General features: G+C 36.7%; 1 protein-coding gene across 4 annotated transcripts in view; it reads right to left on the bottom strand.

The window, feature by feature from the left end:
- The window catches only part of GRIA2 (glutamate ionotropic receptor AMPA type subunit 2), a 1,022,901-nt gene that overhangs the window by 332,629 nt on the left and 665,692 nt on the right, over positions 1–24,580 (bottom strand). For all 4 annotated transcript variants that reach the window (XM_044062451.1, XM_044062449.1, XM_044062448.1 and 1 more), the window contains exon 6: positions 16,539–16,700. In XM_044062451.1, the coding sequence (XP_043918386.1) occupies positions 16,539–16,700 (162 nt within the window). The remainder of the gene's footprint in view (positions 1–16,538; positions 16,701–24,580) is intronic.

The following is a 24,580-nucleotide window of genomic DNA, read 5'->3' as shown; positions in this document are numbered from 1 at the left end:
CAGGTCTTCCCTTTTGTGGCAACTGCAGCAGTGGCATTCTGGCTCATCAAGCTGATAGTGAGATCTGTGGCTTACCCTGCTAGCTATGCAGGTATATCAGATAATTTCTTCTGAAAGTATAGAATCAACAGCCTGGGCATTATCAGGACACCCTCACTCCAAATGTACTCTTGGCATCTTAAGCAATCACTAAACAAGATTTGAAAATATTCAACTCTCACTTTGTGAGTGAGTTTGTGAAACCATGCTCAAAGATAATTTTCTATGTAAAAAGGGAACATGTGAAATATCACATCTGGGGAAAAGTAGTTAGGGGATTTGTAAAGGTTACCACAAAGTACTAATAACAGCCCTACCATCATGCTTTCGTTGTCTATTCAATCAGAAAGGTTACACAAAGTGTACACATAGTAAACACTTTGTGGTAACCTTTATGAATCCCCCAGTGAGCGTGTGTGTGTTTTGTGTGTGTGTGTGTGTGTGTGTGTGTGTGTGTGTGTGTGTGTTGTATGTTTATATGCATTTTCTTTATTCATGTATGAAGTCTTTAGTAGAGTGAAGAACCATCCACTAAAATAGGAAAGCAACATTTCATGGAATACAAGGTAGTAAGTAGCAAAGCTGCCAAAACGATACAGGGAATTAAACAGTAAAGCAGACAGTGGACTGAAGAATGCCTTAGTAAAATATCAACGTAGGCAACAAAAAAGGTTTGCGAGTTTCTACAAGGAAAGCAAAGCTATAAAATAAAAAAAGTAAAATTATAAATGAAACATGAATGCTTTGAGGTTCATAAATATAATTAGATATTGAATTAATTTACATTAACAACATATTTTGGAGTTAAAAAATAATAATCCCATTTCAATCCATTTTTCACTCTTAGATTCTAAAGCTTATTTTAGTGCACTGCTGACCATTTTAATTAACATTAACCATTGCAATAGGGCATTTTTCGCTGATGACTTTCCCTAATCTTTGCACATGAACCTTCTTGGCAGTGATCACAAGCTGTTAAAACTAACATGAGGGGACTCAGTGTCAAAACATCTTAGTATATCAGCAAAATTTGTGCTGCAAACCAGATGATGTCACATTAAATTAGCAACTTTCAAAACTTTATAGTGCCTCAGCTTTGTGTTTCTTACAACTGAGCTTCTCTCCCAGTTTTCCCTGCTTGGCACAGATTGATTGCAGATAGGCCTATAGGAACCTTTGTTCATCAATGAATGTGCTGGCTAAAGGATATTCTTCCTGACATGACCGCAACTCTTGTAAAGAACAAGAGCTTGTAGGTATTTTAAAAAGTAAGGTCTCAGCATAGAAACTGTAATGGACTGGTGGCCAATAAGATACTAATAACTGCAAAGTGCTATGACTAGTTTAATGATGTAAGTCTTTCTGATAAACTGAATATGACAATTTTCAGTGATGGGCATTATTACTTCATTCTGGTAATTATAGTTTTCAGTTTAAAGAGCTGAATTGTGCAAGCCGCTTTAAAATTAAAAGTTAAGTATAGAACTGACTAAGTGAAATGCTCCTTTTTCTACTTGATGGTCAGCTATGTTTTTGAAATCCGATTAGGTTTTATTGTGCTTCATATGTGCTTCATACGCTGAACTCTACCGTTAATGTTCTTGCTTTGACATTTTTCCAATTCCCCATACATTATGATGCTGCTGATTTAAACCATAAACTATGGAACAGAATGGCTATTTAAGAAATAAGTGATTAAAGAAGATGTTTTTCATTAACAACATGGCTTCTTGGTATGCTGTTAATTATATTTATGGATGCCACTAGAGAGACAGTTGAGTTTTGAGGGAAGAAGGCTGTTTTAATAACAAACTCTATTGTGTTATACAAATAAAAACAAAGCATTTAATATTATTTGGAAAAAATAAAGCAATACAATTTTAAGCTTATATTACTAGACAGTACACACTCTCCTTACTGTGCCACTAAAAAGGTGTAAATACATTTTAAAAGCAGACAAAAGTGGAATATAAAACATTACAGATGTGACAATTGCGCAATATATATATATATATATATATATATATATATATATATATATAAAACTAATTCAAAAAAGAAAAGATGCAAACCATCAAGAATTGACCTGTATACAAACATCAGCATTACTGTCTGAAAGATAATCCATCCACTGAGTCTGTTTTCTAGTCATAGCTAGCCCATATTCAGTATCATTCCCTTGCACAGGAAGTACAGCCAGGATCCTGAAGTAAATCAGACATTAAGTGAATGATTACCATTCACCACAAATTAAAATAAATACATGATTCAAAACATATTCATATTTTTAAAAAATAAAAAAGCATGGCTTTCATTACTTGACTATGAGCACAAGTTCTGATGAGCTGCAGCTAAGAAGGAGCTGGTGATAGGTTGCACCTCAGACTAGGAAGCAGAAGAAAGGATGAGATTTCTGACCAGCCTACACTAACACAGCATGACTGAGTCAGAAGGTATATATTTTACTGAAGACTCAGTCCATGCAGGTCTTTGTAGACCTGCAAACTAATACAACAAGCAGAGCCTCACCTACCTGTCAAGCAGTGCAAAATAAATATTGTAATCCATAAAATGATGTTTTAATTCCTCTGTACACATTACAAAGCTACTCTCTCTGTTAGGACTCTACATCTACTCACTCAAGCTGCTGGCAATTCCATTAATCACACCATGAATTGTGGGTCAGATAACCATCCTGGAATGCAGTGGTCTTCTGTTATTTAGCTTTCTTGTAATATATCCATGGAAAAAACAGAGGTGTTTTCCCATCAAACCTTTTATTCTCTGGCTATAAATATATAATATGAGAAGTGCGTGCATTTAAAAATATATATTTAGGCTTTTTCTTGACTTCATGAGGAGCGAACAGTAAGGAAAAAAAGAATTATATGTGTGTGTGTATATATACATATATAAATATATATATATATATATATATATATATATATATATATATATATACACACACACACACACACACACACACACACACACATGCGCACACACACACACACACACACGGATTCACTTTATAATCTCAAAATACTGAAATATTGAATTTCAGTATCTCGAGACTATAATAGCGAAAGTGCAGTTCCGAGAAAGACCACATAACCGAACCCGGAAATGTCGAATCAGCGGTTGTGGTGGTACGCTGTGTTACAGGATAGCTGGAGAGTCAGGTAAGTGTTTTTATTGTAAGGGTTTTGGGTAGGGATTTCATTGTATGTTAGTGTGTTGGGAAGTTGTAGATGTACGTTAAGATATGTATGTAAGAGCGTGAGTGTGAAAGTTTTGAGAATGGTGGTGTTTGTATGTACATGATGTGTGCTTGTGCAAGGGAATGTAGATTGTGTAGTGGTGGGTTTCGTATCTGTGTCATTTTTAGTGTGACCTCAGAGTTGGTATATATATAAGTAGCGGGGGTGTGAGGGACTTGCACCCCTGCTTATATGTAGGGTAGGTGTTTGTATGTGTGCTGTTTTGTTTGTGTGAGTTTTGTTTGTTTGCTGTAGTGTGGGGAGGAAGGTGTATGTGTGAGTTCGTGTGCTGTAGCATGTGTTTAAATGTTGTGGTTTTGAATTTCGCGGTTTTGGGGTTTCAGTATTTTGATTTTTTTTTGGCTTTATAGTCTTGAGATACTGAAACGCGATATTTCAGTATTTCAAGATTATAAAGTGAATCCATGTACACACATCCCTCCCCAAAAAAAAGTGCACTCGAGTGGCTTTCATCTAAATAAAAACAGTTGGTCCTGACATTTAGTTAGTAAATGACAGAAATATTGTTAGAATAAAGCATTTTTTCCCAGTTTAACACAGGCTTTACCTCCCAAACTACCTTAGTCATGTGTGCTGACTCTAACCCAAACCTTAACCCGCTGCTGTCCATAACCTCAGACCTACAGTTATCTTAACAAAAACACTTTCCCTAACAGCACCTCTAAAAAAGATAAGTAAAGGCACATGCACTGCACCTATGCCAACATGCACACACAGAGATGGATCACAGTCAAATGGGGCTATAGGCAGGGTAATGGACTGGGACTTCCTGCCTGCAACCATAACAATATCCCATTAATTGGCAGTCTCACCTCAGTTACCAAAACACTGTTTAACCCTACTTGTGGGCATAATATTTATTTATTTATTTTAACTTTTACAAAGATCACAGAGATTTGGATTTAATTTAAAACTATTATTTCAACTTTTGCAGCAAAACCACTGACAGACATTTGCCAAACAAAACAGTCTCACACTGAAAGCAGACTTGGCATGGACAACAATAAACTTCCATTCCCTTAAAAGTCACATTTATTGAAAATGGATCTAACAACCCATTAAACTACAAGACGTGTTGGGAGTCATAGTCAGAAAACATATAGTGAATCTACTGTCTATGTAAAGGGTACAGGAATTAAAAAGACAAAAGTGCAAAGCATTTGCTAACAGCTTGAGACAGCCCAATGGATGCACGTCCCTTTTCAGGGACAGGTTAGAAGAGCTATCTGGTGAAGTGAGTTGATCAAAGTCACACAGTAGACAAATGAAGGCTGAGAGATTCAATTTCTGCATTGCAGAAGCACTTGTAGCCTTACTCATCTGCAATATGTGCCAAACAGTCAGTTGTAGCCAAACACAGTGCATTTCACACAAGTATGCCTGCAAAAATAACAAGGTTAATTAAAATGTGTTCACAGTTAAAATATTAGCATTAAACTCACAAGCTTCATGCTATCTAATTTATTCAAAGCCAAATAATAAACAGTCAACAAAACAAAGAAACAAAGGATCATACCCAAAGAATAGAGCTGATACAATGATGGTTCTGTTTACTTACAATCAATTCCTCTGTTTATACCAGAACTACTTTAGATTGCAGGTGACAGAAACCAATTATTGATACACACACACACACACACACACACACACACACACACACACACACACACACACACACACACACACACACACACATACCACAAAACCATCAATTACAGCCAACTGCATGACACTGTACATCTCAGATATCTGTTTGAAAACAAGTGAATGAATACATTCATAAATAATTAGCCTGAAATATATACTAGCATACTGCTGTCAAAATTATGCAGTGGAATGCACTGCAGCCCACCTCAGCTCTCTCATATCAGAGACAGAGACCCAAAAATTAAGAACAAATTTGAAATGTTGCTCTTATGTACTTAGATAGTTGCTAGAATAAAAACTTTATATTAGCAAGCATGTTCAGAAAAATACAAAGTCTAGAACTTATACCTGTCATTATTTAATGACTGCAATCCACAACGATTTTCCATAAAATTTTCTTGAAAAGGTGCTTGCATTTTCAACCCCTAGATGGCCTGTCAGTTTGTAATTATCCTGAGGGGGATGGTAGACATGCTGAGAGTGGAAGAGGGTCAGATTTTAATTGTTCATCATCCTGAGGGTGTTGACTCCTGGCAATCATCCTGGAGATGGATCTCTTCTACCACACATACACACTCACACACACACACACACACACACACACACACACACACACACACACACACACACACATACACATTTTTCTCACACAAAGTTATATCTCTGGGTCTCCAAGTCACTGATCTCAATGTTAATCTCTCACATGAAAAGGCTGTTTTATGCCCAAATGCAGAATGGCAAAGCAACTCTGCACATACGAGCCTCCCACGGAAAGGCTGCTTTACAAATCCCAGTGCTCCCACATCTCTGCATCTCTGGGTATCCCACAGAAAGGCTGCTATACAAATCCAAATGCACTACAGTGCCACAGCCAAATCATGGAATGACAAAAATATTTCTGCATCTCTAGGTCTCTGTATTGAATCTCTCCAAATTTCTTGTAGAAAGGCTGCTTTACAAAACAAAATGCCCTCTGCAGATCTGATTAGTTAGTGGATCCTGTGCTGCTGGAAGATGTTAGGGCTTAGGCTGCTGACAGTCAGAATGTTTAAAAGACAGCTGACACTGACAGACTGTTTACATTACCTTTCTCTACAGAGTTTCCTGGTGTATAAAACTGCAATTTGTTTCTACTAAGTTCTGCTTGCCATCCCAACATAACTTTATCTCTTTAGTTCTTGATTTTTGAAGTTACCTTTCTACAACTGCTTTGGGAATCCATCATTAGTTTGATGTTTTACATCTACTGAAGCTTTGGTGACCCCAGAGTATTTTTTCCAGTCTTATACTTCTATGTACTAAAAGTAATTATGCTATAAATAGTCATATATGCATCAATCTATATAGAATAAAAACTTTCTAGTTACCATACCCAGACTTGTAGTAGTCATTTCCAAGCCACCATCTTCTACCTCATTTCCTCAAAATGGATGCCTGGATCTTGAAGTATCATGTTTAGTTTACACTCTGTGTCCAGAATGGCATTTGAAAACAACTGCAAGACTTTCTCTAATGGCACTGCACTACATAATTCAACAATTGCTTGAGTACTCCATACAGTTTCATTTTAGTTTATTTTTAGTTGCAACCTAATTATCTTCATACATTTGTTGCCTGCAGGTGTCAATGAGCATATCAACTTCACCATCCCTCTCATTTCTATGTACTGGCTCTTTTAGGTTTGCACTGAAGTATCTAATTCATAACCTATGACATAGCAACAGGATTCAATCATCCTATGCCAGCAATCATTTATGCACCAAGATGTTCCACTCAGCAATAATCAGCATGTGTGTATGCACATGGAAATTGAGGATGAAGGGAGCATTACAACCTTGAATGAGTATTTAATCTTATGTACAGACTGGATTTTACAATATCACATTTTGTTTTGTAAGTAAGGTAAAAAAGATATACAGTGGATGAAAAACATAAGCTTAACACTGCCGCTAGCTATACCTAGATAAGACTACCAGCAAGCATTGTTTCCATGACTTATATGTTCTGCAAATATTTAGATTTAGTATATTCAAATTATATTTATTTTTTCTGCACGAATCAATACTTGTATAAATTTGCCTGCACTTGTTCACTATGAATTGGCTGTCGGCATTCCTTCATTTTGTACCATACTAATAAACCTTACTTGTAATAATTGTTAAATGACTAGCAGCTTGCTTATTACAACTATAAAGTTTACACTAGCTAAAATGCATTGCTGTTTAATTGAGGGCATGTATCAGCTAGCAATTACTGATTACTGTACAATTAGAGTAATAACAGCTCTCCAAGGCAAATAATTAAACTGGGCAGTTAAGGGTTTAAGAACAAAGCACTGTAGTGTAAATTTAAGTGCTGCAAATGTGGCCTGACAAATAATGAAAGATTTTAATGATTTTTTTTGAGAATATTTGACTAAAAGACATATCAGAATGTAGGCTGACTGCCTGATGTTTTCCAAAATAATATGCATGTTCTGAACACTTGTTTATTTTAAGCTTAGCGGTATCATGTCAGCTAGAGATCATAATTTATGTAATAAATCAGCTAATGACAACAACACTTCTAAGTTTCATACCATTACAAAGGATGATGTTTTAAATATATTTTCTCCTCTGCTGCTGAAACTATATAAGGTGATAATTTTACTTGGGATTCATATAAGTAATTGGGAATTAAATATAGAAGTTCTCTATCATCAGGGTTAATAGGAAAAAAAAAGTTTTTCTCTGAAGTTACTGCTTCCCTTTTCCCAACTTGTTGTAACATCAAGTTTGAATATAAATAAGGCAGGTGTAAGGAATCTCCATTCATCCATCTGGAGGTTATCACCCCCCCCCCCACTATAATCTGTTTGTGTGAGTACACAAATGGCCTTACATGTATTCTGTATCTATGATATAACATTAAGTTTGAATATAAATAAGGCGGGTGCAGGGAATCTCCATTCATCCATCTGGAAGATATCACCCCCCCCCCTTATAATCTGTCATTTTTAATTTCTCCAAGTCTTTTGGGTTTCTAATACCATGATGGGAATGGACCCCATTCCTAAGTCAGACTACAATTAAAGTTCATGAAATTAGTATTGTTTCAGTCTTTGGTGTCAACCAAAAGTGCTCTTCCCAGCACCCACAATGTGCCTAGTAATGACTCCTTCTGCAATTCATATGGTCTTACATGAATTGGTAACATATCTAAATACGACTGTAAATTCTTTTTTATAAGACCCATTGCTCCTACTACTATTGGAACTGTCTGGGTATCTTTCTTCCACATGGCTCTCATTTCTGCCTGCAGATCCAGGTATTTTATGACTTTGTATCTCTCTGTACACAAGACACTGTAGTCACTGGGTGTGGCAATTTCAATGATCAATGCTACTTTTGTCTTCTTTTCTTGGACCATTATATCCAGTTTTCTAGCATCTATCTTTTGAAGTGTTGGTATTGGATGATCCCATGTGATTTAAACTTCATAATTTTCTATGATTCTTTGTGGCTCATGTTTTCAGTGTTTTTCAGCCACTTCAATACCATAATGTTTGCACAATCGCCAGTGTAACAGTCTTACCACATTATTATGCCTTTCAGTATACAGTCCCTCTACCATTAGTGTGTTACAACCAGCAACAAGGTGTGTGACTGTTTCCAATTCGGTTTTACAAAATCTACATATGTCTGTTTCTCCCGCATGTTCAATGGATTTTGTAAACCAGCATGTACGCAGCCCACTATCTTGGGCTGCCAATATTAATCTTTAATTTCTTGGTTTGAATTCACCTCTCCTTAACCATTCCTGTGTTCGTTATTGATCAACATCAGGCTCTTCCAGAAGTTTTCTATACTTGCAACTATATTTATGTTTTTTCCACATTTCTTGTCTTCTCATCTGGTCCTTCACCTTATATTCTTTCTTTTGTTTTTTGGCACATTCACTTGCTGCCTGGTTTTTATCCACTTCTGGTTTGATTTCCATTCCCGCTTGAAGTCGATATGCTTCTGCTAAATTAAGCAGAGACATCATCTTAGATTTATTCTCCTCATGTTTCAAAACTTTCACTACATTTGGATCTTGTGAGGTCAGTAAATATGTGTGAAGTCCCACAATTGCAGATCTACACATGTAATCAATTTCAAGGAGGCCCATCCCTCCTTCGGAACAGGAAATATATAATCTTGGTATGCACTGATTTTTATAAATCATTTGGTAAGCATGAAGTATCCTTCTTGTTTTAATATTCAATCTATCCAACACTTTTTGGGGCCAGTCAGTCACTCCAAAGCTATACGTTAGGACATGAAGAGCAAATTTATTTATAGCTTGGATCTTGTTCCTAGATGTCAATGCTGTTTTCAGTCTTCTACAGTACTCCTTACTGAGTTTTATTCGCATTTGTTCATGTTTTATTGCTGATCCTTCATCAATTCACAAGTATTTATACACTCCCTCTTGTTCAAGTTCTTCTGTATCACATTCTTGTCTCAAACTGATGTTTTCCTGGTGCTGCAGTTTTCCTTTTTTAAAGGTTGCTTTTGCACATTTATCATGACCAAATGACATTCCAATAGCATATGAAAAAGTTTTGACAACCTGCAGCTGTGCTTTCAGTTCCACATCTGGTGAGTTATACAGTTTTAAATCATTGACAAAGAGAAGATAAGAAGTCATTAGACTTTGTTGTTTTCTAGGAGCCAAATTGTAGCCATGGCCTAAGCTGTTAAGTAAACAGCTTAATGGATTAATGGCAAGGCAGAATAGCAACGGTGACAAAGAATCACCCTGGAATATCCCCCTTTGAATTTTTATACCTGGGATAATAATTTGTCCTTTATCATGGCTTAATTGCAAAGTGGTCTGCCACTGTTTCATGGTTACTGTAATGTAGTCAATCAGTGTAGGGTGTATCTTATACATTTTTAAGCACTCTTTTATCCATGAATGTGGGATACTATCAAATGCTTTTTTGTAGTCAATCCATGCCATACTTAGATTCTTCCCCTTCTTACAGTTCTGCACTATAACTTTGTTTAACAACAAATGATCCTTTGTTCCATATGACCTTTTTTTATTGCCCATTTGTTCTACTGCCATAATTGTGTTTTCTTCAAGTGACTATAAACTCTGCCTGCGTCAATTTATTTATTTTATTTATATTTGTTGACTGGGAAAGTCCAACTTGGAACAAAGCCAATTTTCAGTTGAGGCCCGGAGAGAAACACTCCAGATGCATGTCTTTGAATTGATATTCCCGTGTATACAATTCCCGTGTATAGTTTATGTCATTGGAAGACAAGTTATTGGTCTATAATTTTTAGGATAGCTTGCAGGTTCACTCTTAAGTAAGAACATTGTTTTACCTGTTGTTAACCAGGGTGGTGTGTGTTTGTGGTGGGCATATAAATAGTTCTTACTCATGGCTAAATCCTTGTGCAAAGAAGTTAATACTTTAAGCCAAAAGTTAGGTACTGCATCTGGACCTGGGTTTGTTTGTTTGTTGGTAATCTGTTTGTGTGAGTACACAAATGGCCTTACATGTATTCTGCCTCTAGGGTATGAGCCTCATTAGATGCATCTTTGACTGACAAATGCCATTCTCTCACTTACTCTGTATTCATATTTACTGACGTGGATATATGCTCTAGAGAGAAGAGGAATGAAGGTAAGCAGGACTAAGACAGAATGTATGTGTGTGAGGAGGATAGAGGAATGGTGAGGATGCAGGTAGTAGAGGTGGCGAAGGTGGATGAGTTTAAGTACTTGGGATCAACAGTTCAGAGTAATGGTGAATGTGGAAGAGAGGTGAGGAAGAGAGTACAGGCAGGATGGAGTGGGTGGAGAAGAGTGTCAGGAGTGATTTGTGACAAACGAGTACCAGTAAGAGTGAAAGGGAAGGTCTACAAGAGGGTAGTGAGACCAGCTATGTTATATGGGTTGGAGATGGTGGCATTGACAAAAAGGCAGGAGTCAGAGCTTGAAGTGGCAGAGTTGAAGATGTTAAGATTTGCACTGGGTGTGACGAGGATGGACAAGATTAGGAATAAGCATATTAGAGGGTCAGCCCAGGTTGGAAAGTTTGGAGAAAAAGCCAGAGAGGCAAGATTACATTGGTTTAGACATGTGCTGAGGAGGGGTGCAGAGTATATTGGGAAAAAAGATGGTAAGGATGAAGCTGCCAGGTAACAGGAAAAGAGGAAGGCCTCAGATAAGGTTTATGGATGTGGTGAGAGAGGACATGCAGGTGGTTGGTGTGACAGAGCAAGATGCAGAGGACAGGAAGAAATGGAAACAGTTGATCTGCTGTGGCGACCCCTAACAGGAGTAGCCGAAAGAAGATGAAGAAGCGCAAAATGTCATAACATATACACAGATAATATTTCAGATATTTTGTTATAATTAGGTCATTGTACTTCAGCCAACAGAAGTCCTATATGAAAGTGAAACACACCCGAAGTAAGAGGAAGTGAGAGTAATTCATATCAATTTATTGATCAGGTTTCTAAAAGGATGAGAACATTACAAAGAATATAAACTCAGAAACACTGAAATGTTCCACTTTATTCATACCATGGATCAGGATGTGATGTCATATTAATCTCATGTTTTTTGTGATTATCTTTTTTACTTTTTAACTTGTTATTAAAACTTCATCGTTTGTATATATAAAAAAGAATTAATACATTATGTTGAACATCTTCTCATTACTTGTATCAAAATGAAACAATATTAAAAATCTATTATGTAAATAGCTAAATAGTTGTGTAAACATTTCTTATACACAGACACACTCCATGAAATACATTCACATTCACATTCAAACATTAACCTATACATTTTCATACCTCTTACATAAATTATAAAATATAAAATGAATAATTGTTGTGTTATTCAACACTATACTAATACTTTTAACTAATGTTGATACAGTAAATGGTTTACTAACTATGATCAAATTTTATATTATTTGCTTAACAAATATCATCTGTTCATTAATTTATAACAGATGTCATTTGTTTTATCATTAAACTAGTATCTCATTACTTTAACACTTCAAACACTTCTAAAATTGTGTATTCACAAACAATTTATCTATTTGATAAGAAACATTTAATATTTATTTACCCTCAGGCCTCAGGAACAAAAAATTCCAGTAGTACCCCTGGTGATGGTGATGAGTTAAGTTAAATTAAATTAACAATGAGGCTGGGCTGGATTTGCATGGATGATGATACTGGATTATGAGAAAGAACTGAACTAACTACTACTGACAACAAAAAATAAAAACAAAAGTTGAACAATATAGTTGTTTTCTCTCAGTTTCTACCTTTTTATAGTTTAATAGATATCAATGATCAGAATGTCTCTCGAGGGTCACCCTATAACAAACAGAAACAAATAAGAATAAATTCAGTAATGGAAATAACAACAGTGGAAACACATCCAGTACCAGAGGGCAACATGAAAAAGACTACCACCATTAATTAATACCTTACAGGTGTTCCAGAAAGTTTGTGAAAACAAGTTTAGAAGTATGATAGACAAAAACATAACAGATAATTTAACACAAAAAATGATGAAGCCCCTGATGACTTACAATTATTGTAAAGTCAGTTTGGAAAGTGTATTGAGAAGTTATAGGAGAAGTTACAATATGGAATAGTGATTGAGTGCAAGACTGAGAACATTTCCATTTGGCTAGATAGTGAACTCAACCCGATAGCACAAAAGGCAGAACATATATTATATAATACTATTTGACAAGTAAAACCAATATGGAAGGTTCTAAGATTAATACAATCTGTTCTCTCATGGAGATGATTTTTACAAACAAACATCATATAGATGAAACTAGTTCCCTGACATTTAAAATCAGTGGATATGGAAAAATAGACTTTCTAGATGTAACACTGTATTTAAAGAATATAAACTCCTTTTGGCTTAACATGATTAAATACTCTTTGTAAAAACATATCAGCATTCACATATGGTACCCACCCTTTTATCAAAATGTAATTATTCTAAAAAACTGTGTGTGTCAAGTCTTCGGTTTGATAAAAGCATTGCAAAATGCTGTGAATTAAAACAATACAGGTTGTTAACCATTTGTGCTATTTCTTGTATATGTTGTCAGCAATGTTACAAATGAAACACACAGTTCTGACAATCATAACATAATTATTCCCTATACTGATATACTCAATTTTGCATGAAAAATAAATGTAATAACCGGCTGATGTCAAATGGTGTTTTTTGTTTTCTTTGCAAAAGATAAAATAAGTAACTTGTGTGGAAGAATCAGCTAGAGATCAGCAATCTACATCTGCCCATAGGCACATTGTTCTAGGCCAACATACATCTTTGTTTCTGAGCAATCTGTTTGATAAGGGGGATTAAGTATTTTATAATCAGAATTTATTTTGACAGACCTGTTACAAATGGTACATCGGACCTGAACTTTATAATCACCAATAGGTGCTAAGCAGATATGCTGTTAATGCATTTTTACTAAGATCAAGGCTTAAAACTCTTCTCAGGTACAGTGATCTCAAGAGTCAAAATTTGGAAGCAGCACAAGTGTGGGGTGCACCCCCTTGTCAGTGGTGTCCCTGCAAAAATAAATGTTTTTAAGTGTTGTTAAAAGGTTCAAGTATCAGTGTTGGCTGGCAAGTTCATGGTTATGTGATCACACATACACCACACTTCTGTTATGGAGCCCTCACCAGTATGAACAGCTGCAAAAAAATTACTGATATTACTGACTCTTCAATTATACAAGGTTTATAGTTTGTGAAATCAAATAGTCTTTGTTCTATGAATTAAAGCAGTTTGGGATGTAAAATCATACAAATATTGTTCTATGAACTAGAGCCCACTCTATCACTTTACTTCCCTAAAACACCACCTGATAGCCTTCAGAAAAAAACCCTATTGTCTCCTAAATCTGACTATTCTTGTCTGTGGACTTCTTTGCCACCACTCATTCCAGTAGACCATTCCAAGACTGCACAGCCCTCTCATATACAGAAATGGAGGGTGCTAACCTTATTATCTGCTGTCTTTGCCTGATTTCCCCTTCTCTGTTCTTCCTCTAATTCTTCAGGATGACCTCTTCACATCTTTCTGACTTTGACCTTACAGATCACTTCTATATCAACCTGTCTCTTTTGTCTCAGTTGAGAAGTCTTGCAGTTAATTTAATCTCTGGCTTTATCCTTCCCACTCCATCTTCTATATTGTTATGGTGTTGTTCTGCTGAACACCAGGAAGCAGCCTGATATCCTTTTGTTTGCATGGCCTCAAGAACCGCACACAATACTCAAGGTGTTATCTAATGAGGGCATTGTATGCTAGAATCATTATCTTTGTTTCTGGGGTTTGTCTTCCTTAGGACACTCTGAAGCACTCCCTTTAAGCTACTACTGCCTCTCCACTCTGCTGTTTGTGAGCCAGTCCCAGTGTGATCAACAGCACACTATCAGTTTCTTACTCTTCTGAAAACAGTCCCCCCCCAACCGGTAATATTTAACCCAAAGGTTACTGTGGCCCAAGTAGTACTTTGCTCTGTCCAAAATGAACTTCAACTGCCACCCTAATGCTCACTTTAGTCAGTTTTTCCCAATCCTTCTTTACACTCCTTCGTCCGTCACATTTGGTTGTACCTTTCTTTCTGGGCTCCCAATCAAAAGCAAACCTGTAATCTGAATTCCTGTAACTAAAACACAGCTGCAAAAGTAAGGCAAATCTTGAAACTAGCTGTAATGCAAACAAAATATTTTTTTGAAGGAAGAGCTTTGCCCCCTACACCCAACAACATGGGGGACTGTGGCCCTCATAGCCTGCTACTTATGTATACTACTTTCAAGGCCAATTCACCCCAGAGTAAGGAAAATTCTCTGCAGTACCTTAACCTCAGGATTACTAAATATTTACCATATTTGCACTTTCTGTCTTACTACTGTAAGGAATGCAAGTAATCCTTTCAGATTTCAACAGGGGCAATATTTGTGATGTAGGAGAAGAGTTTAATTCTGCCTTCTGTTTCTGCAGTCTTTGTCATACCGTAACTCCTCTATGCTTCCTACTGAATGCCTGTGGAACTGAGTGAACACTCTTGTCAAAATCCAGAGAATAAAAGATTGCCAGTACTCTTCTATCAACTTCACCTGTAACCCCTAAACCTGTATCTGACTTGAATGATAACTCCTAATCATGATATCATACTGGCTGCTATCCTGGAGATCATTGTCTCTAGAAAAACTATTATATTTCCCCTCAGGCCTCTCTACATGGCCTTCCTTGCCAGTACTGTTAAGTTAACTGGTCTATAATTCCATGGATGTTTCCTGCACCCCTTCATACAAGGGAACCGCACTTGTTGTCCTTCAGTCCCCAGGTGCTTCTGCACCAATCAGATTTCTGAGGATCCATGCAAGAAGGCCATCTGCTCCCTGTATTATATCCTGACAATCAGCCACCAGTTCCTCCTTTATCTTAGTGTCTCTCTATTGCTTTCTGCATTCTGCTTTTCCCATTCCTGAACATGACATTCCCCCATTCTTTCCTTTATGAATTACCTATGCTTTTTCCTGGTCTTCTTTGACCAGCCTCTCATCTTTGCTCATCCTTCTCAGGTTTGCCCCCCTCCTTCCACCATTCAGCCACAAAACGTAAAAGTTCCTTTTCCATACCTGATTCCTTCGGCCAGTTCCCACTTAACTTTTGTCTTTGCTGCCCTCACCATTTGTTGCCCTTCTGCTAAACTCCTTGTAATGTGCCTCCTCTGACTCATCAGCCTTTCTTTTCCATCTCTTTTAGTACATACATTCTTCACTAATTGCTGCTCCATGGTAGCCACACTAGCCTTCGACTCGTTTTGCCTTTTTTCTCTTGCACACCCTTCTACAGATTCCTGACCCATTCTCACAGCTTGTTTAATTCCAGTTTCCTAATGCATCTTTGGCTCTCTAACCCTGGTGGTATAATCAACTCTTCTAAAATCTTATGCAGTGTCTCTGTCTTTGTATTCTTTCCTTTACCCACTCTAAGTCACACAGTGGCATAGACAATGTTGGCTTATAGTGCCTTCACCTGGAAAACCATGACAATGTCAGAGATGGTTCCTACTGCATCAGGAATTCTGTCCTTTCTGGTGTATTCTTCCACCAAGTGGCACAAAACCTCATAGTCCAAAAGTCCAAAATCACTGTCAACACCTACTACCTTAGTTCTCTGCAGCTTGGAATCTCCCAGTCTTCTCCATGCTTTTTCAGTCATTGATCATATTTAAATTTATTTCAGATTTGTGATCCTGTTACTGATATTTATGCCAATACAAAATGAAAGCAGATTATCAGATACATATAAATAAGGATGTGTCCTTCTCAATCATTCACAATTCTTTAGCACTAGCACATTTAATACATAGATATCCATATTAGACATTTGTTTAGAAAACAGAAAGTTACATATAGTAACATTGTTTCAAAGCAAAGGAAGACAGAGTTCATTACATCAGAATTGTGTACAATTTGCTTCTTAAATACAACTAAACCAATAAAAAAAAAATCCTACCTTGATTGTGCTGGTGTGTGCTCCTGGAAATTCTCTTTCTTCTAGGGTCACCCATCTATGCATAAACTTTACCACATTTGGATCATCGTAGTCCACTATTTGAAATCCTGACACATTTGCTCCACCATATTGGATTTTAGATAAGTCTCCATCAGTGAATCCCTGTGTGGACAACATATACAAATTGATAATTTTATAATACTGCCAAATAATGTCACTGTGGAAATAAATTCTACAATGTGATTCTCTGAGATGTATTCATTTTGAAAACAAAAGTAGATTACTGTTTACATATCAGGATACTATTCCAGAATACGGTATCCAGTTATGTATGCACTTAACCATAATATCTCAACAGTAGTTTGAAAGGCCTTTTATGTTGCTAATCTAATTTCCGAAGGCATCTCTACTAGATCCAAAGAAGTCTTAATTCCACTTTAGTTGTATATTATTGGACCCATTATTGAATATAATGCACATGCTGGCATGTATTTGTCTAAACATGTCACACAACTTGAGAGACCTCAGGGATTCAAAACTAAAAAGATCAGTGGCTTCAAATATCTTAGTTAACAGGAGAGACTGGCAGTCCTTTCTCTGTTTTCAGTCTCTTACAGAGCGATTCCTCCATTGAAGACTATGTCTAGCTTTTTGAGCCATGAAAGATCCACCCCTGTTTAACTATCTATTCCTTTGCAAAACTAATGGTACCTCAAACATTCAGTTGAAGGAAAATTATTTTTGTGAGCCATTAAATACGAAACGTTGGCATAGATTCATATCCCAGTGTACCACTCCACTGTGGAACAAACTTCCACTACATGTCAAGCAGTTTAGTTCCCCTGACACTTTCAAGGTAAACATGCACCATATTCATTTTTTTTGCTAGCCTTAGTATTACACATACCCCTCACAGCAAGAGGTTCCTCAGTTCAATTCTCAGCTGGGGTACCTTATATGTGGAGTCTGCATTTCCTCCCTGTGTTCACATGGATTTCCTCCAGGTGCTTCAGTTTCCTCCCACATTCCAAAGACATGCAGTAGGTGGACTGGATACTCTAAACTGTCCATAGGTGCGAGTGTGTGGTGTGGAAGAACAACCATGGCAGGGCTAGCCACCCGTCGGTATAAACCTTGGCTATAGATGATTGTCCCTATTGAAGTTTCCCTGTTGAAGTGGCACCCTGATCTCATGTCCAAAATGGGAAAAAGGGGTTGTGGATGGATGGTTACATTTTCAAGGCATTTTTCTTTGGGAAATGCCTTAAATGGGTATGGATATTTTCAGGGCTGTAGAGCTGGAGTTTCTTTCAATGGAAGAGTATAGCTGTGCACTGCCCAAACAAAACCTCTGATAATTGCTTTAGCAGTAATCCATGTCTGGGTGTAGGTATCACAAGATTTATACATATCTGGTGTGTTTGATCATGAGAATGCAGCACAAGTGATTAGACAAAACCAACTGTGTGAAAATCCTGCACTACTCTCTCATAGGAGTAGATTATTGCTATGATACATTGACATTATTTAAAAAAAGAAATTGCTTACCTTTCTTAAATAATGTCACTGTTGGACAGCATTTTAGTCATTCTACACCTCCCCTGCTATGTACTGATGTGCTGCACATGGGCGTGGCAGGTACATCCACATGCTTGCACAGTATATCAGTGAAGTGCAGGACATCTGCTCAACTTATAATGGGCATGCCAACTGATCTGTCCACCAGTTTGCAAATTGTTAAATGTTAAGTTAGTTTCATTGTACAGTTTAGCAATAATCCTTGACTGTATATGAGTATTGAAGTATTTATTAAACAAAAACTCTGGACTACAGAAACACTTATCAGCTTCAAATTTTAATACAAACAGATATCAAATAGCAGCAAAGCTTTTGGACAATAGACCCTTCCTCAGTGCAATTTAATCAGACTATAAAAGTGTACACAATCGCTTAAGATAACATTTAAAATAATCACGACACACCCTACCAATCAAAAACACTCACAGTCAACCATTTAGACTCTTAAAAAGACATAGTAAAAACTTATACAGTGTAGCAATACAGATTTAAAAACAGAATGGATCAGCTATAAAAATGTAAAAAGTCAGTGCAAACATTTCTGCTTCAGCTTTAGTATTGGTTTAATGCTAATTAATTCTAGGTAATGAGTCTGATTGTGTATGAGTAATTCAGTTATACTCACAGACCTCTAGCCTATTGTTTAAATCTCCACCCCTTATATCTCTTTGTATTATTTGAACAACCCTAAATTTTGCTCCTGCAACCCTACAACGAGTAATGTAGATGTGAATGCTGGCACTTCACTCTTTATCTTAGTACAGTTGTCGGAAGGATCATGGGAGTTTGCTAATAAAGTCTACAGCTGTTTTAACATTGTGAAAGGTTTATTTCCAAATGCTGACTATGTTCATATATATTTTCTGACTGTTATTCCATCCCTGTATGAACACAGTTACACTTATGTGCAAATTCTTGACATTAAGTAAAATGCATTCAAGGTGGCTGCTAGACTTGACCAATGGTGCTCTTTTTTTACCACTCATGTTCATGGTTCTAATGAGATGTCTAGATAGGTGAGGCTGGGAAGGTATTTATTATTTATTAATTTAAATCTGGTCACCAGGAAATTCTGACTAGGTCACAAAAAACACATTTTCAGTGGAGTCCCATGAATCAAAGCTGCTAAAACATAGTGAAAAAAAACAAAGAATATTTGAAATACAGAGATTACAGAATCAACAGAGAATAGTTGTCTAGGTTAATATGACAAGCAGCAGTTGTCAAAGAAGATAAGTAATAAAACGGGGGGGTTGCAGTAGAGGAAGGAGTTAGGGTACGTTGTGAAGGAATGGGAAGATGAGTACAAAAAGAGGAAGAGAAAGAGATCAAGATCTAAATGTTGACACAGCCCTGTACAAATATGTGAAAAAAATCTAGGAGATGGAGTGTAAATGTGCATTATTAATCTGCATGATCAAGGGTACAGAAAAGAAATGATTAAGGATTCACATCAACAGCTATGAAAATAGTAACATTCTAGAGTTATTAATGAGAGCAGAAGCTCTGTGATTTGAAAGAAGGAAGGAATATGGGGAAAAACTAATTAACAAAGACAGGAAGATCAGGAGTGGACTTTAGAGTTAAGGAGATAAGTGTGAAGATGTTTCTTAAAACTGTTTTGAGTTTCATGTTGTCTGAAGGCAGATGGCAACTGGTTCCAGAGTTTGGCCACATGGCATGAGTACAACACTTCACCATGAGCACTTAAGGCCATGCCCTGGTAGGCAAGGTATTTGTCTTTAGAGAGGTTTGAGAACCTTGAGGAGGTATGTTTGCTTTTTTGTAGAATAGTTTGTCGTTTTATCTTCATATGAGCATGAGTTCCACCATGATCTTGGGTGATTCAATAACAAGTGTGAGACAGCTTGTTTTAGAGTAAGCATGCCCAGTAGTGAGGTCATTCCTGACTGGGAAACAGTGGATCATTGACCTGTTGGGGTGGAGGACATCTGGTGTTACTGGAAGAGTTGGAGCACCTTAGGGATCTTACTCATGAGTGAAGCAAAAGAGGAACATGATATTAACAAGTGGATTTGTGCAGCTGCTACAGCCTTGCAAATGCTCTAGTGATCTGCAGTTATAAAGCCTGAAATGACGTAGATGATATGTTTGTGCACAAAGTTCTTGGTTTAATGATTGACATGGATCCTCATCCTCTCCAATGATTATCAGCTATGGAAGATTAAGCTGTAGTTACAAGGACTGAAAATTAAATTACTTTTACAGAATCAGTGCATTTTATCCTCAGTTATGATGCAGGAGAACTTCTGAGATCAACATTTGGTCCTTCATACTGAGAAGAACAAATTGAGAAGGATTAGGTATATTTTAGCAATGTCCCTCAATTAATCCCAATTTAACGAATACATGCATGATGCATTGTGAGGAAGAATTCAGAAAAGATCAGCACATGGTAAAAGAAATGCTTATTGATTTTCCAGGATGAGCTAGGATCTGTGCCTGGGAAAAGAAAACTTGTATCTGCCCTGCTTGGTCTGCTGTCAAAGTGTCCCTCATAAAACAATTCAGACTAAATATAACTGAGTAAGTCGGTCATTCACTGAACTTCTGGATATAATTTCCAAAATTAACTTCCAGGCTAAAAATTCCAACATATAATCTTCAGCTAATTCATACAGACACCATTTTCTGGCATTTGTATACCTATCAGTACTTCCCGCCTGTTTGCAGAACTTCATATTGTTGAATCAATAGCTACTTCTTGGCTGCAGCTGTTATGCTTCAATTTACTAACATAGTTTATACATTTTATAGCTCATCTGTTGCATTGCTTTAGAAGTTATCTTTACTTTACTCCAGAGACATTATTACTAGCATCTATTGCACGTTTTCTAGCTCCAAGCATTTGAAGACTACTGTATCAAAGTTGAGGACTTGAGTATCTCGTAGCTTAGTCAGGCTGCCACTTCTGCTCAAACTTGAGTATGAGTCCAGGCAAGCAGCTGACGCAGCTTACCCAAACACATTATTCAAAATCAAGCGAAACAAAGAGTGGCAGCCATGGTAAGGGAGCGAGAGGATGTGGGAGTGTACAATATGGCACTGGTCACGAAATGAGTTTTAGGTTTAGGAAGTGGGAGGGGACTTAAAGTGTAGGGAGCAGGAAATGAGGTTTAGGGTTATAGACAAGGAAAGGAGTCTTAGGGTTAGGGAGTGGGTAGGGGACTTTCCAATTTATGGAGTGGGAAGGTAGTTTTCAGGGTTAGGGAGTGAGAATAGAGTCTTAGGGATAGATAATGAGGGATTTTTGGTTTAGGGAGCAGAAAGGGAGTTTTAGGGTTAGGGAGTGGGAAGGGGGTTTAAGATTAAAGTTAATGGTCTACTAGAGCTATACAGTTTTATAGTATATGGTTTTGGGAGGGTTACATAGAAACTGGAGATCAGCCTAGTGGGAGATTAAGCACTTGCTTTTTCAAGCAAGTAGCAGTGGGCAAGTGTGTCATAAGCTACTAGCAGGTAGGCACCAGTAATAAACCCTTGCTGTTTTTGACCTATGTATCATTTTACAACTTTATTTCATATTTCAAATACAAGAAACAACATCTGAAAACCAATATCAAAAAGCATTATGGCCACAAACTCAAAACAAAGCTCATATTCAACTTCTTTTATTACAAAACACTGAATTGATAAGTACTTTAGTTCTTTCGTAAAAACTTCCTCAGATAAAAAACTGTAAAACTCACCTAGTATTTATAAATGAATCAATTACAAGTAAATTACAAATAAAGCATGTGACCACCAAGCTCCCAATCATATTGCATTAAATTTAAAGCAACAGGAGACAATGTTCAAAAAATAATGATACAATGTGTTAAAGTAGAATGTAATTAAATAATCCAACCATTTTATATGCCAACATTATTTAAAACAATTTTATTTTAAAAGAAATCTGTAATGAGTATCTCTCCAGTGATTTTAGTTTCAACAAACAACTGATTGAAACTTGTTCATTTTATGCCTGGCCAGCTACTCTCATTTAGCCCTAGTAGCCAGTATAATTCATGCTTTTCAAGTTGTAAAGTCCATGAACCCCTCTCTCATTCAACAGAACTTGTTCCAAAATCACAGACTTATCATGCTCCAAGTTCTCATGTATATGCTTATAAAGGGCATTAGTGTCCCTGTTCTTCCTTATACCATACCTCTGTTCATATATTCTATCTCTTAAGATTTTGTTCTGTTTTTCCAATGTAAAACCTGGGGCATTCCTTACAAAGTGCACAATACACAATCCAACTTGTGTTACAAGTAAAATTCTAAGCTATTTTTATCTCAGTGTTATTTAATATTAATCCTTGACATATAAGAATGTAATTGCAGTACCCACAATGCCCACATTTTTTTCATTCCACAATTGTCCTTATTTGGAACTTTTACCCATTCAAAAATTACTTTTAAATTCATACCTTTCCTGTATACCACAATAGGTTTTTCACCCACGTTATCTCAGTTGTCTATCCTCCCTAAAGAAACACCAGTTTTTCCTCTGGGATAGATTTAATTGTTTTACTATCAGCTGTATACATACTGATGAATGCATTCTTAAATTTCTTATTATTAATAGTGTCCCCCAGTAGGTTCAAAGTGTTAAGTGAACCTGTTTCTTCTAATGTATTACCTAATAGTGGGATGAAATATTTTTGTTCCCATTTATTAATAACTTCCATCATTAAGTTATCAATAAACACAGTGGGATATGCGCATTGTTTGAACATTTGTTTTAGTAACATGCACTCATCCCAAAACGTTTCACTCAAGATGTTCATTCAGACAGCTCGAACGAACTGCCCTTTTATGACCACCTTTTTCTGGGTAAGTGGGTGTGCACTTGAAAAGTGCAAAAAGCTATTTGAATATGTCAATTTCTATATATGTTAGAAAATAACTTCTTATTGGTCATATCTTTCATTAACCATATATCTAGGTATGCTGTGTGTGCCTCGTGACATTCATGGGTGAATTTTAAGAAACGTGTGCTATGGTTGATGCAATCCAAAAACCTGGGGATATCATTTCTCTCCCTGTCCCATAAGGTGAACATATCATCCAAATAGTGTGTGTAGAATATACATGATCAAAAAAAGTTGAATTGAACAAATGGTTCTTCTTCCACTGGATCATGATGATATTAGCAAATAATCCCCCACACACTGAATCCCATAGTTACCCCTCTGCACTGTAAGTACAATTCCTTATCAAACTTAAGAAAATTGCTTTTAAAACTATTTCCATTAGATTTTCATAGAGGTTGATTGGTATATTTCTCATTTTTGAATAAGTATTGCACTGTTTAGGTTGTGCTGCGGTAGCGTTGTCGCCTCACAGTAAGATGTTGGCCGGTTCGATTCTCAGCTAGAGCATCTTCTGCGTGGAGACATGTGTGAATGGGCGTATCTTCGTTGAAGGTTGTGCATCAGGGCTGGTAACTCGGCACGTAAAAATCAACTACCAATTATTAGCGGACTGGAGTGTGGCGACCCCTAACTGGGAAAAGCCAAAAGACACAACATTGCACTGTTTGGGTTACAGAACTTACAGCGTATATCTTTTTCACAATAACCCAGAGTAAATGTAATACTGAAAATGAACTGCAATGCAGTTTTTTATATCCAATGCAGTTCTTCAAGAAAATTTGACGTAATGTGCTCATAATACTTTATATGATTACAAAGTGTTATTGTTCCTAGTACTTCAAGATTCAACTAATATTGGGTGTTTATAGCCCCTTGAGCCAACTGGAATTTACATTTTATATAGTTTTTCCCTCTTCTTGCTGATATCAAACCTGCCTTCCAAATGAAAAACAAATAAAATGTCTGTTAACCATTTGTCTAATAATGTGCAGTATACATTAACTGTTTCTGCTACTCCTTCTGCTACTCCTTTCTCTCTTTCCACTGAAAAAAAAAAAAAAAAAAAAAAATGTTATCTGCTTTTACTGTATTTGTGTTTCTTCCTACTTTATTTTGCTTTTGCGTCATCTTAAAAGTACTCAATTGTATTTATTACTGCTTGGTGTAACTCATTCTAAGCCTTTTAGTTTAAGCACTTGGGCTTCAGACCAGTTGTTTTACATTAAGAAGGTTTGTGGTCTGCACTGTAGTGGCAGAACAGGTAGCTTACATCCTTCAAAGTTGGGAACTGCTGATTGAGGGCTCAGTGTCTGTTATTCTAAAAGTGTATTAATTCTGGTTTAAGCACTTGGGCTTCAGGCCAGTTATTTTACATTAAGAGGGTTCGTGGTCTGCACTCTTGTGGGAGGAGAGGCTGGACTCTGCACTTCTGAGCTGGGAATTTCTGGTTAAAGGCTTATAGTGCCTGTATATTTGAACTGCTTCTTATAGAAATTAGTACACCTTGTTTGCGGTAGCGTAGACTAGATCCAGGCCTGCTGAATCTAGCTTTGTTTGTATAACTTGAGCACTAATCCAGGCATT

The sequence above is a fragment of the Protopterus annectens genome, chromosome 2.part1 (genome assembly GCF_019279795.1).
Source record: "Protopterus annectens isolate FY-2018-M chromosome 2.part1, PAN1.0, whole genome shotgun sequence".
Lineage (NCBI taxonomy): Eukaryota > Metazoa > Chordata > Ceratodontiformes > Protopteridae > Protopterus > Protopterus annectens.
Note: the sequence above shows the minus strand (reverse complement) of the source record. Positions and strands in the feature narration are given on the sequence as shown.